The sequence below is a fragment of the Piliocolobus tephrosceles genome, chromosome 4 (assembly GCF_002776525.5).
Source record: "Piliocolobus tephrosceles isolate RC106 chromosome 4, ASM277652v3, whole genome shotgun sequence".
In the NCBI taxonomy this organism is placed as follows: domain Eukaryota; kingdom Metazoa; phylum Chordata; class Mammalia; order Primates; family Cercopithecidae; genus Piliocolobus; species Piliocolobus tephrosceles.
The window spans coordinates 161,793,875-161,808,023 of record NC_045437.1 but is presented as its reverse complement, the minus strand read 5'-3'; the positions used below and the strand labels follow the sequence as shown (position 1 = coordinate 161,808,023).

General features: G+C 43.8%; 1 protein-coding gene across 3 annotated transcripts in view; it reads left to right on the top strand.

The window, feature by feature from the left end:
- Positions 1–3,220: 3,220 nt before the first annotated feature.
- The window catches only part of SLC12A2 (solute carrier family 12 member 2), a 106,690-nt gene continuing 95,761 nt past the window's right edge, over positions 3,221–14,149 (top strand). For 2 of the 3 annotated variants that reach the window (XM_023196899.3, XM_023196907.3), the window contains exon 1: positions 4,538–5,469. In XM_023196899.3, coding sequence (XP_023052667.1) covers positions 4,720–5,469 — 750 coding nt within the window. In that variant the 5' untranslated portion in view covers positions 4,538–4,719. Of the gene's footprint in view, positions 5,470–14,149 lie in introns of all 3 variants that reach the window. The other variant, XM_023196915.3, reaches the window with a different exon arrangement.

Here is a 14,149-nt window from a genome sequence, read left to right as displayed (position 1 = left end):
TGGAATGTTTGTGGCCCTCCCCTTACTGGACTACTCTCTCATTTTGTTGGCTAATACACGTTACTAAGGTCAATATATATTCAACTCATTTTTCTCTGCCTCTTGGCCCAATTTAACACAGCTGATCCTGTTTTCAAATGCCTTCATCTGATTTTCTTCTTACCGCTTAGGCCACCTGCCCTTTGTAGGTCTTTCATGTGGTCATTAATGTTGGAATTACTTATTTTTTATTTAACCAAGTTTTTCATCTGTAAAATGGATGTAATCTTATGATTTTCTTCATAGTGTTGTGAGAATTCAGTAAGATTATGAATGTATAGATTTTGGCACAGTACCCAGGACATAAATTACTACTATCAGCTCGCGGCTAGATGAGTGATACTGTGTCCTGCCTTCCCATGCTTACTCTTCCTCTTATCCACTCTTCTGCTCATAATATAACTAGTTTTATTTTTATTTATTTATTTTTTGAGACAATGTCTCACTCTGTCACCCAGGCTGGATGCTGTGGCACAATCATAGCTCACTACAACCTCCACCTCAAGTGATCCTCCCACCTCAGCCTCCCAGGGAGCTGGGACTACAGTTGCATGTCACCATGCCCTGCTAATTTTTGTGTTTTTTTTTTTTTTTTTGGTAGAGATGGGGTTTCACCATTGTTGCCCAGGCTGGTCTCGAACTCTTGAGCTCAAGTCATACACCTGCCTTGGCCTCCCAAGTGCTGGGATTACAGGCGTGAGCCACCTTGCCAGGCCTAGAGTTTTAATAAGCACAAATCTGATCATGTGCCCCTATCGATCTGGAAACCCAGTAATGCTTTTATAGGGCTTTTAGAATACAGACTCATCTCTTACTACTTTTGCTCCCTAATCCCTCCCTATGCTTTAACCAAACTGATTTCAAGCTTCTTTGATAGTCCCTGCTCACTCCATGAGGGCATTTGACCACAATATTTCCCTTGTTTGAAACCCTCTGCAAGTTACAGTTTGGTCCTAATATTCCTTTAGACCTTTGTTAAAAAGTCACTTCCGTCTTGACTAAGTCTGGCCTATTTTGCTTTTTCCTTATACCATGTTCCTCTCTCCTAGAACTTCTGTTTGCAGTTACACATTTATATGAGTGACTACTACTTATTATTACCACACATTTGTGTGTTTCCTCCAACAGACATCTCAGACTAAGCTCCTGACATTCATCCAACCCAAATCTGTTCCTTTAACCTCCTTTGCCATCTGAGGAAATAGCAATACCATTCTTCCAACTGGTCAGGTCAAAACCCTTGGACCCTCACACTTCACATCCATCAGCAAATTCTATTATGTCCCCAGAATTCAACTATTTTTCCCCATTTCCACTGCTACCCACTGTGGTCAAAGCGCTACCATCACTTCCTGGATTGCTGTAACAACTCTTAACACATCTCCTTGCTTCTTTGACTCAACCATTTACCCCTTGCCTACCTACAAGACAGCTAGATCAATCCTTTAAAAATGGCAGATGTCATTCCTCTACTGAAACCTTCCAACAACTTGCCATCTGCCAAGGACTGTTGTGTACCCCGTCAAAGTAGTATGTTGAAGCCCTAATCCTCTCCTCACATCTATGTGACTGTATTGGAGATAGTGCTTTTAAGGAGGTAATTAAGGTTAAATGAGGTGATTAGGGTAAAGCCCTGATCCCACAGAACTGGTGCCCTTATAAGAAAAGGAAGAGACAAAGCTCTCTTTATCATGTGAGGAGACACTGAGAAGGTACTGTCTGCAAGCCAAAAAGAAAACCAGAACCTGATCATGCTGCCACTCTAATCTCATTCTTCCAGCCTGAAGAACTGTGAGAAAATACATTTCTGTTTGAGCCACCCAATCTATGGTATTTTGTTATGGCAGCCTGAGCTAACACACCATTCTACTCAAAGTCAAGTGTATCTAATAGCCAAAAAAGGTGCTAAACATTGTAATCTATTACATCCCATATCCTAAGCTCTCTGATGTAACTGCCTTTGTTTCTTCCCATCTCTTAAGCAAGTTCCAGCCAAACTGGCTTACATGCAATTCCGTGAGCATGCTAGGCATGCTCCTGCCTTTGGATCTTCTTTGGTTTTTCTCGGCTTGGGACACCTTTTTTTCCCATGAATTCACATCACTCACTTCCTCACTCAAATGTTACTTTCTCAGTGAGGCCATCTATGGAAAATTTATGATCCCCATTTCACACAAATATTCCATTTCCCTTTCCTTAGTACTCACTACTTGGATGCTATGTATTTTACCTATTTATCTTGTCTATTGTTTCTCTCACTAGAATGAACTCCATGAGAGATGGGATTGTCCGTTTTGCTCACTGCTATATCCTGTAAATACAGAGTAGCTCACAGTAGCTGTTCAATATTTATTCAACTAAATTAATGTTGAGTTCCAATAATGGCAGAATTCGTCGTGGAGTTGAAAGGTACTGCACAGATCACCTACTAATGCAGCAATTCCCTAGCAGAAAACTGCATTGCTTAAAGGACCGCCTCATTTTTCTGGCCTCCTCTGGTTATCATTAAAGCTCAAAAGGAGCTTTAAAAATCCTGATGCAACAGCTGTTTTTCCCTCACCATCTTATAGAGATAATAGGCTGAAAAGTTGTGAAGTTCAAGTAAGATAATGTTTATGACAATCTTTTGAAAATTGCCTGGTTGCAGCTTTTACTTACAGCATTTGCAAACAGTTCTGCCAACTCTGTGGCTCTTTCACCATATTTCAAGTGCTCAGCAAACGATAGTGTTCGTCTCCATAAAGTCAAGTTTAAAAATACAAGGGCCGGGGGCGGTGGCTCACGCTTGTAATCCCAGCACTTGGAGAGGCCGAGGCGGGCGGATCACGAAGTCAAGAGACCAGACCATCCTGGTTAACACGGTGAAACCCGTCTCTACTAAAAATACAAAAAATTAGCCGGGCGTGGTGGCGTGCGCCTGTAGTCTGAGCTACTCAGGAGGCTGAGGCAGGAGAATGGCTTGAACCTGGGAGGTGGAGCTTGCAGTGAGCCGAGATTGCGCCCCTGCACTCCAGCCTGGGCAACAGAGCGAGACTCCATCTCAAAAAAAAAGAAAAAAGAAAAAGAAAAACAACAACAAAAAACCAAACAAACAAATAAAGTACATAAATAAAAACTAAGTGACTGGAGGACGCCATTCATTGATTTTACTTGGGGCTTTGGGCATAATCTAGGTTTAAAAATTCCTGCTGCTGAGAAAGTGGGAAAACAGTTATATTCCCTTGCATTTTAGCGAAGAGAAACTAGACCTGCAGATGAGTACCTTTCTGTTTCCATATAAACAGAGGAATTCTGCACAACCCAAATCACGCAGAAACCTCCTGGTAAGGACTTCACGGGTAGTTATTGCCGGCATTGTATTCTGAGAGATGAGCTTCCTTTCACTTCTGGAAATGCCTTAAATTAAAACTCATCTTGAAACAACATGACGTCTCAACGAGGCTGCCTTCTCACCTTGGAACATCAGCTTTTAAAATAAAGGTGTCATGAGAAGTGTGGAGACACCCACTGCATCACAACTGGAATCAATCTCTGCTTATGCCAACCTAGGTCTGCCGAGCAGGGTAAGTCTACTGCTCGAAAGCGGCACAGAGGAAATCCTCCCTCCCCTGGGTTCAGGCCCGGAGTTACGAGCGGAGATTCGCGGCGGCGTGCCAGAGCCCAGAGCAAACCCGGCTGGGGAACGCACCTCGCCCGCGGCTCCGGAAGCGGCTGCCGCCCCGACCGGAAAGCCCCCAGCATCGCCCGCAGGAATAGCTGCCCGCCTGCGGCTCCAGCCCGGCCTCGGGTACCACGCGCCTAGTGGGAAGCGGCACTAACGCCTGCAGCATCTCGCGAGATTTCGGGCTCAGCCCAAGTACTGCGAGTTCATCAAAGGCGAGGAAAAAAAAAAAAAAAAACAAAGCCAGCGGGCGAGAGCCTCTGAAGTCGCGGCTGGGGCGCTGGGATGGCAGCTGCCGCGGGAGCATCAGCTACCGGCGTGAGGCAAGGCAGGGCCCGCGCGCCGTCCGCAGCCCCGTTGCCTGGGCTGCCGGTTCACTGACGCGCGGCCCCCGGGTGAAGAGAAGGGAGGCGGGCTGGGAGCCCGCTCCTTTTCGCCGCAGAGCGCGGCGGGGGAGGGAGGTGAAGGCGTGGGAGGAGGCGACGGAAGAGGAGGTAGCGGCGCGGAGATCCTCCCGGCGACACCACTGAGGCGGAGCGCGGCCGCGCCTGCTCCCAGATCGCGCCGTTCGTGCTGTCCGCCCTGCCCGAGGCCCGGCGCGGGCTGGCTGGCTGCGATCCTGGCACCGGCCGCTTTCGCGTGGGGTCGCGCAGGAGCAGCTGAGGGCCGGATCGCTGAGTGAGCGTCAGCTGCGCGCCGCTGAGGGACCGTGGGTGGGCGGGCTGAGGGGCGGAGGAGCCTCCGGCCCCGCCTCCCGCGTGCTGCTGCCGGAGCCGCAGCAGCCACAGCCCCGCGGAGGCTTTAAACAGCGGGGCCCGCCCCGCGCCCGCCACACTCGCGCGTTCGCTTGGCTGCCAGGGGCGTCTGTGCCGTCCCGGCTAGCGGCGGCCCGCGGGCAGCGGGGAGAAAGACTTCCTCACCCGGCCTTGCGGCCGTGGCCACCGCCGGCCAGGGGTGCGGAGGGCGTGCTGCCGGAGACGTCCGCCGGACTCTGCAGTTCCGCCGGGGGTCGGGCAGCGATGGAGCCGGTGCCCACGGCGCCCTCCTCCGGCGCCCCGGGACTGGCCGGGGTCGGAGAGACGCCGCCAGCCGCTGCGCTGGCCGCCGCCAGGGTGGAACTGCCCGGCACGGCTGTGCCCTCGGTGCCGGAGGATGCTGCGCCCGCGAGTCGGGACGGCGGCGGGGTCCGCGGTGAGGGCGCTGCGGCGGCCGGGGACGGGCTGGGCAGACCCTTGGGGCCCACCCCGAGCCAGAGCCGTTTCCAGGTGGACTTGGTTTCCGAGAACGCCGGGCGGGCCGCTGCTGCTGCGGCGGCGGCGGCGGCAGCAGCGGCGGCTGGTGCTGGGGCGGGGGCCAAGCAGACCCCCGGGGACGGGGAAGGCAGCGGCGAGAGCGGGCCGGCTAAAGGCAGCGAGGAAGCCAAGGGCCGCTTCCGCGTGAACTTCGTGGACCCGGCTGCCTCCTCGTCGGCTGAAGACAGCCTGTCGGATGCTGCCGGGGTCGGTGGCGACGGGCCCAACGTGAGTTTCCAGAACGGCGGAGACACGGTGCTGAGCGAGGGCAGCAGCCTGCACTCCGGCGGCGGCGGCAGTGGGCACCACCAGCACTACTATTATGATACCCACACCAACACCTACTACCTGCGCACCTTCGGTCACAACACCATGGACGCTGTGCCCAGGATCGATCACTACCGGCACACAGCCGCGCAGCTGGGCGAGAAGCTGCTCCGGCCTAGCCTGGCGGAGCTCCACGACGAGCTGGAAAAGGTGAGCTCGCCCGGCCCTCCCTTCTTCCCCAGCCCCTGGTGCATGCCGACCGCGGGATGTGGCTGCAGACTCTTCCCGAGTTGAGGTGGCAGGAGTAGACACGCACGACTTGCTGGCATCTCTGGATTCAGCTGTCAAGGACGGAATTGCCGAGGAATGTAACTTAATCTCTTAAAAAGTTTGTAGCGGGTTTGGCTAGTTAAGTGATACTGGAGGGCTGCTTTTAACAACCTTCCCCATCCAGTTAGGTATCTCGTGTGCACTTTCTTTCCCACCCACGCTTAACAGTCACCACCCCTCTGAATGACAGTTGTGTTTGTGGGCCCTTGAGAAGAGAATGTGCAGGAGGTTTAGGTGAGGACCTCTCTCGGAAGAGGTTGGAGAGCATCTACCATCTGTGTCGTTTTAAAAGATTGTGTTGTGTGGCTTATGTACGCCTATTAGGGATCCCAAGAGTGGGAATGTTGGTATTGGAAGGAAAATCTTAACAGGGTGTGTTTATGGTCTATGAGTTATTAAAGCTCAATTCTTGCAATCTTGAATATGCAAAGGATCATAGAAGTCTTAAATCTTGGGACACTCTGTTCCTGATAATGGCATAACTTTTTTTGTTTTTTGTTTTGCAATGAAAACGTTTTGGGAGAGGTGTATATTTAAAAAATTAGGGAGAGGGGTGAGTCTTTAAAGAAAAAAGGGAAACGGGAGAATTGGTTTTTCTGTAGAAGATGACCAGGAAGACCTTTGGGGTCTTTACAATAAGCAGTTACACTTTGTAAACAGAAAACCATCCCCATAAACTCATTGATTTTTGTAATTCTGTTTTTTTATGGTCACATAAGACTGTTATTTCTTCAGTGTTCAATATCATTGTTTTGAGATAACATGTATGCTTTTGAAATTTCATTAATGTTTAACTTTTTTATGAGCCGGAATTACTTGAAGTCTTCTTTACAAGTGTGTAATGACTACATTGATGGAATTTGGTAAATGCCAGAGGATAGTACCACATAGGTTGAAATGACCACAGTGTGGAAAAGTTTAAATCCAGTATGTGATTTCTTTTGGATATGATTATTTGATCTCAAACAGTGATTTCATACAAGACTGTACTTGTCCCAGTGTTTGATAATGTAACATTCACACAGAGGTAATTACAGAGGTCCCAACTCTTACAGCTTATTGATTGTTTAAAAGCCTGAGATCATTTAGCTTTAGATAATACTATTCTTGTTCCATTGTGGTATTTTATCATAATCAGAAGCAAAACAATGTCTAAAACATTTTTTATTCATACTTCTGTAGTTTCTATCAAGTCTATTTTTTCTTTCCAAAACTCAAAAATCATTGTAGACAAAAGTAGATATGAAGCTGGAAATTTTCCTTTTCTTAGGAAGTATTTACTAATGAAAATATTATACAGATCTATTTTAGATTTATTTTACCAAAGCCAAGTAGGTGAGCAGTAAAGTGATCTGTATTTACCCATAAGTTTTAGAAAGACATCCAGTTGAAAGGTATATATCTTGAGCATATATGCTTCCTATGAAAGTTTTTGCTATTTTGAATGAAATTCTCTCAATAACAAAGCACTTCAAGTTCTCCAGAACTTTAGATTTGTGTGTCTTTGTGTTTTTTGCTTGGCTTTTTGGTTCAAAGTGTCTAAAAAACAACACCTGTATTGTTAGTTTATGGCAGTTGAAGAACTCACCCAACCTCTCAGCTTCAGCTTTTCAGGGTTATTATGAAGATTAGAAAAAAAGCGCAATAAAAATGACCATGTTCAGTGCCTGGAAAATAATAGCTAGTTGTTATTTCCCTCTTATATTGGCCCTTCAGAAGACTCTAGGATCTCAATTTTAGATTCTCTTAATTCTTATGTTATTAGATGAATATAGTATATAAAATGTTATGTTCAGTTTCATTTATGCAACAGGTAGTTTAATTCTTTATAGTTTTTTACCTTCTGCTACTCATAAGCTTTATGGCCACTGTTTTATTGGCTTAACTAATAACTATATGTTGAAGATAATTTTGGTTAGAATTTTAGTGGATGGATTAAAGAAATGGGTGTTGAGTAGTACAATTATGACTATACACCACTGTCGAAAGAGGGGCAGACAGTAGGGGTGATAACAAGTTGGCTGGATTCCCAGAAGTTGTCCCTTACTCTCTCTAAATTGACTTCCACCTCTCTAACACCTCTAATGCTTCTAGCCTTCAGTGTATTATAATATTTAGAATTTTTATAACACCTAATTCTAGCAGTCGATTGATTGACATATACTCTACTTTGGTCTACTAAGTGCGTAATTATCTACCATGGGACTAACTCTGTTGGGAACTGTAGAAGAACAAAAGAAGTAAAAGACTTCAGAAACTTGTTAGGGAAAAGGACTAGATTGTCTTTTCCTCCAGTTGAATTCCTTTCATTATCCATCACTGACTTTAAAAGTATTTTGTCTAGATGTCCAACTGTAGGGGAATAGATAAATGTCCTTGGTGCATCTTGCTATATTGTATAGCCATTCTAGGACCAGTAGGTATGAGTTCTCCATTTATTAAATAGTTATTGGGGAAGGGGGTATCTTAGATGTTGACAACATGGTTGTGACACTGTGGGATTACACGGTGATTAGCAAACCAGTTACTGCTTCTGCCTAGACAGACATTAACAAAATAGTTGGACAAATAGCATAGTTAATAACTGTTTTTTAAGTATTATGAAAGAAAAGGATACTTGTAAAGATGTAATAGGACGTAATTTTAATTGGGTTTTGGGAAGGCTTTTTTTTTTGAGAAGTATGACATTGAAGCTGAGACCTGAAGGGCAAGTTGATGATTGGGTGGAATGACAGTCCAGAACAAAAGGACAGCGTACGTGAAGGTAATGGGGTGAGAAAAAGTGGTTATTCACATAACTAAAAGGAGATCAGTGTTTTTCATTATAAACGTAAGAGGACGCTATTGAAGAATTTTGTGTGGGGTAGCCACTTGATCCATTTTGTTTTAACATCTTTAGGCTCTGGGTGGAGAATGGATTGGCAGGGGCAAGAATGGAAGCAGAGACTCAAGTGATTACTGTGGTCTGGGTGACAGATAGTAAAGGTTGGTGGCAGAAAGGATTGGATGTGTGGGTGAGATAGAAGCTGATTTCTAGATTTTGAACTTGAGAAACTTAATAGATGTTGGTACCGTTGCTTGAGGTGAGAAAGATTGGAGGAGGAATAGATTCAGTGGTTGGGAGAAGTTTGTATTTGAGACTATTCTGTTTGAGTAGCCTGTAAAGACAAAGACAGCTTATTCCAAGAGTCATGAAGGAGGCAGTATATATATATACGTATATATATACGTATATATGTAATTACGTATATATACACACACACACACACACGTATATTTACATATAAAGGTTTAGTTGCTTAAAGTCATGCACTAAATTACTTAGGGAGAGTGGTAGGTAAGAGAACAGAAAATAGGGTCTGGCATTGGACTTCGAGATTGTTTAAAGGTCTGTTAGAGATTGAGGAGCCACTAGCAAAGGAAATTAAGGAAGAGCTGCCATATTGTCAAATAGCTTGGAGAGCAGTGTTGGGGGAAACTGAGAGAAAATAGTTTTTAGAAAGGCAGAAACTTCAAAGCTGATGCCGGGAATTGATTTAAAAATGTATATATGTACACACACAGAGTGAAAAATCAAAGTATGGATTTTTGGCCCTACAGGAAGAAATAAAAGGTGGAGGGTAACAAGAAAGTATTTGATGGACATCTTCAACATGTATGATGGAATGCAAGATTATCAAATGTGGAAAGTGGAGTGGTAGACAATCCATACTAGCTCTTACTGAATTTAAAGCATTATTAAAATTATTTTTGTTTTTGTTTTTGTTTTTGTTTTTGTTTTACTATTTTGACCAGTAAACCGTAATTTCTAGTATTTTTGTTTTTAAAGGTAGCATTATCGTTGCAGTTGTCCTTGGGCCAAGGCTTTAGAGCCTTTTGCTGGTGGTATGTCAAGGGTTTCTATATGGTTCCTCTATTTTTGCCTTTCTCGTTAACAAGGGGAAAGGTCAAGGGAGCAACTATATTGTCTTTCATGGTGTCACTTTGCTTGTTGGATTTTCATTAACTCCTAAGAAATAGGTCTTATACACATTTTACTCGAGATGAAACGGGCTAATAGAAACAGAAGAAACTGGCCAGGTGTGGTCGCTCACCCCTGTAATCCCAGCACTTTGGGAGGCCAAGGCGGGTGGATCATCTGAGGTCTGAATTTCAAGACCAGCCTTACCAACATGGTGAAACCGTGTCTCTACTGAAAATACAAAATTAGCCAGGTGTGGTGGCACATGCCTGTAATCCTGGCTATTCAGGAGGCTGAGGCAGGAGACTTGCTTGAACCCGGGAAGTGGAGGTTGCAGTGAGCCAAAATTGTGCCATTGCACTCCAGCCTGGACAACGAGAGCAAAACTCCATCTCAAAAAGAAAAGAAAAGAAACAAGAAATTGCTTAAGAGTCACTTTTACAGAAAGTACAGCTGGAGGACAGGCACCATGGTAGGTAAGACCCTGTTGTCCCTACTTGGGAAGCTGAGGCAGGAGGATTGCTTGAGCCCAGGAGTTTGAGACTGTAGTGCACTGTGGCCATGCCTGTAAACAGCCACTGCACTTCAGCATGGGCAACACAGCAAAACCCTGTCTAAAAAAAATAGTAGTACAGCTGGATTTGGACTTCACATCCAGGTTTCTCTGACTTTAAAGCTAGGACATAGAAACAGCAGGTTCTTCTCTTTTTATCTCTTCTATGCCTTAGACCTGTTCTAAGATAACAAAGATGTTGAGGGGGACCCCTTGGGGATTACCACCAACATTTCTCTACCTTGAACTCCTAGAGTTGAATGATTATATAACTGACAGAAATGAGGAGATGGGATGATGTAAATATTGATTATTATGACTTCTTCACTAGCATCTGTATATGTCTTTTTTTCATCTTCATACAGAGAATACGCACTTAATAAAGATTTGTTCGTGGGATGTACAAATCAGGTGAGCAGTTCCTGTCACTTACTAAGGACTTTAAGTAAAACACTAAATAATTATAGTATCTCTTCTAACCATGAGCTGCTTCTCTGAGTGGGCTGTGTTGATGCCTAGTCAAGAAATTTCACACACTCTTAATCATTTCGGTGTATAGCTTTAGTCCTTGAAAATCAACCTGGAGGAACAAGAATGTGTCTCTTGAGGAGGGGAAGAGTAGGGTAGTGTCCAGAACTGGGTAAAGGTGGGACCCTGATAAGAAATATTTACATGTGGCAAAGTCAAATTTGGCTGATTTCACAGTTTTGCCAGGGGCTTTACCCTACTAAACCCATGCTACTTGCCACTGAAGTCAGGCTTACTCATAATACTATATGCATTCCCCCAGGTGTACACTGACTAAAGTAGTTCTACAATGCGGTGAACAGGTAAAATTGCAGCTACCTCTTTGTTAAATAGTAGAATTTAAGAAAACAGCTTTTAATTTTTAGCATAAAAATTCCCTGGGTAGAAGGAAAGATAAATTTTGGGATTTAAAATGTAGCAAAAATCAGTACACTGCTAAATTAATATCTTCTCTATGTGTATTTATGTTCATACATTTTAAAATCCTGTGAGACTAGAATTTAAAGGACCAAAATAGAGTTTCTTGGTTCTTATGTGTGGAGTGTGTTTGCTTTCATTGATTTTCCATTATGTTACATATATATATATATTTGGGAAGTCTATAGTATAGTTCCATGCTGAAGTGAAATAAATGTGAACCCAGTTATTCAACAAATCCTTATTGAACACAACAGCAACACTGTTCTAAATGCTGAGGATATAGCAGTGAACAAAACGAAGTCATGGGACTTTCATTCTAGCGGTAGGAGACAATAAACAAACAAAATTAAAGCAGGGCTAGGAAAATTAAAGGTGGCTAAATGATGGCTGGGTGGTACTGTTCTAGCATTGTTAGGGAAGACCTCCGATATGTGAGCAGGCTCTAGAAAGGGGTGACCTCCATGCAGATACCAGGGAAAGGACACTGTAGGCAGAGGAATGGCAGATACCAAGACTTTGAGATGGGAGTGTGCTTGGTGTGATTGAGAGACAGGGAGGTCAGCAAGACCAAATCGATGAGGCAGAGTGTGATAGAGAAAGTCAGGGTGTAGTGAGGACCAAATAGTGTAGAACCTTGCAGATCATGACAAAGACTTAGGATTTTACTCTGAGTGATTTAGGGGAAGGCATTGTAGGGTTTTGAGCACAGATTTGACATGATCTGACTTATGTTTTCAAAATACCACTCTGATTGTTGTGTAGAGAATATACTGTAAGGGAGCAAGAGTAGAAGGCAGGAAACCAGTTAGAAGCCTACTGCCATGGTTCCGTTAAGATGATAATGACTTTTACTAAGGTGGTAGTGATTGATACAATGAGGTGTTCAGATGCTGGATGTGTTTCAAAGGTAGAATTGTTGGGATTTGCTGATGTTTTGGATGAGGGGATGTATGGACAGAGTAATACTAGGGTTTTCCCCCTGTTTAGAATGGAGTTGATATTAATGGAGAAGTCTGTGGGAAGGGCAGGTTTGGGAGATGGACTCAAGATAAGGTTTCATTCTACAAATTAGTTCTCCAATGAGGCACACAGGTAAAATTGCAGCTACTGGTTTGTTAAATAGTAGAACTTCAGAAAACAGCTTTTAATTTTTTTAGCATAAAAATGTGCTTTTGTTCTTCAGGTAAAACCATGAAAACTAGTAGTCTTTCAAATACTGTACGAAGGAATGGGGAATTAGTGGGTTGATTCCACAAAGTGAAAGCCCACTGAGGTTGAGCAACAAGGAAAATTATTTAAAATACTGAAGTTAAAAACATTAGTGGTGTCTCATTTAAACCATGAAAGCTTCTATCTGCTGAGGGCCTCCTTTGTCTTTTTCCATTTTCACTAGGATCTCTACCAATGCTAGCTTAAAGCTATTATGAAAAACTTGGAGCTGGTAGAGAACTTGGGGGTTTCTAGTTGGAAGGAGGAGGAAAGCTGAAAAGCAAAAATAGCTTAGTGGAATGTTGACTCTCAGCAGAAGCTAATTATGGCTAGTACATTGGTAGTATCATTGGACTCAGAAATTTCTCTGCCTTAAATTTTTAAAAATATTCTGTGCTTTGGCCGGGCGTGGTGGCTCACGCCTGTAATCCCAGCACTTTAGGAGGCTGAGGTGGGTGGATCACGAGATCAGGAGATGGAGACCATCCTGGCTAACACGGTGAAACCCCGTCTCTACTAAAAATATAAAAAAACTAGCCAGGCAAGGTGACGGATGCCTGTAGTCCCAGCTACTCGGGAGGCTGAGGCAGGAGAATGGCGTGAACCTGGGAGGCGGAGCTTGCAGTGAGATCCTGCCACTGCACTCCAGTCTGGGAGACACAGCGAGACTCCGTTTCAAAAAAAAAAAAAAAAATTGCTGTGCTTTTTCTGAATAGTCACAAATTAGATACTCATCTAGGTTCAGAATTCTGGAAACCTGTGGGATAGTTCTTTGTTGGGTCAGTGTGAACTAGTTCTTTCATCAATTTGGTTTCAAACAAAATTTGGTATGGTATGCTAGCCATTTTGGAGACTTTTGTAGGAGAGCATAGGTGGTTTGGCAGGGCAGGCTTGAGTATTCCAGTGGGGAAAGACTTAGAGGACCCTAATCATCTGAGACCTGCCCTTCCTACAGACTTCTCCATTAATATCAGCTCCATTCTAAATAAGTATTACCCTGTCCATACATCCCCCATCCAAACTATCAGCAAATCCCAACAATTGTATGTTTGAAACACATCCAGTATCTGAACACCTCTCATTGTATCAATCACTACCCCTTTGGTAAAAGCCCGTTATCATCTTAATGGAACCATTGCAGTAGCTGAGATGAGAGGAAGGGGGGTGATTAAAACTTTTAGCTGCAATTCGAGAATTGAGCTGCAGGGCTGATGGTCTTGGAAAGAGGTAGGAAACTTCACAAAGCATGACTGGGCTGAGGATCTTACTCCCAAGTTTTGACTAGCACTCATTGTGATTATGGCTTTTTACCATTTAAGGTCTTTCTCAGTGCTGTCTGACAGAAATATAATATGAACTACATATGTCGTTTAAAAAAGTGAAGAAGTAGGCAAAATTAATTTATAATATATTTTATTTGACACTGTGTCTAAAACACTCATTGCAGATACAATGAATATTAAAACATTTATAATGAGATATCTCAATTTCTTTTTTATGTACAAAAGTTTGAAACCCTGTGTGTGTTTTTCACATACAGTACAGCACATCTCAGTTCAGACAAACATTTCAATAGTGTTGAAGTAGTAGCTCCCTGTGACCTTTGGTTACTATATTGGACAGTGTGGATGTGAACAGTATTTTGCAGTTTGGTTCTGAGGTCCTATGATTTTCATTTTTCTTCTTGCATATTTAACTGTTCCTGTCAATAGCTTACTTCCTTTAAAGAAATTCGAGTAGCTTCTATCTGACAGAAAAAGCAGAATATTTTATGTAACTCTCATTGTTTTCCAGGTACAAGCTCTTTCCTTCCTTCCTCAGCTAGACTTGTTGAGAGTATTGATTATAATTACTGTCTTTCCTTCCTTACCTTTCACTCAAACTGTTGT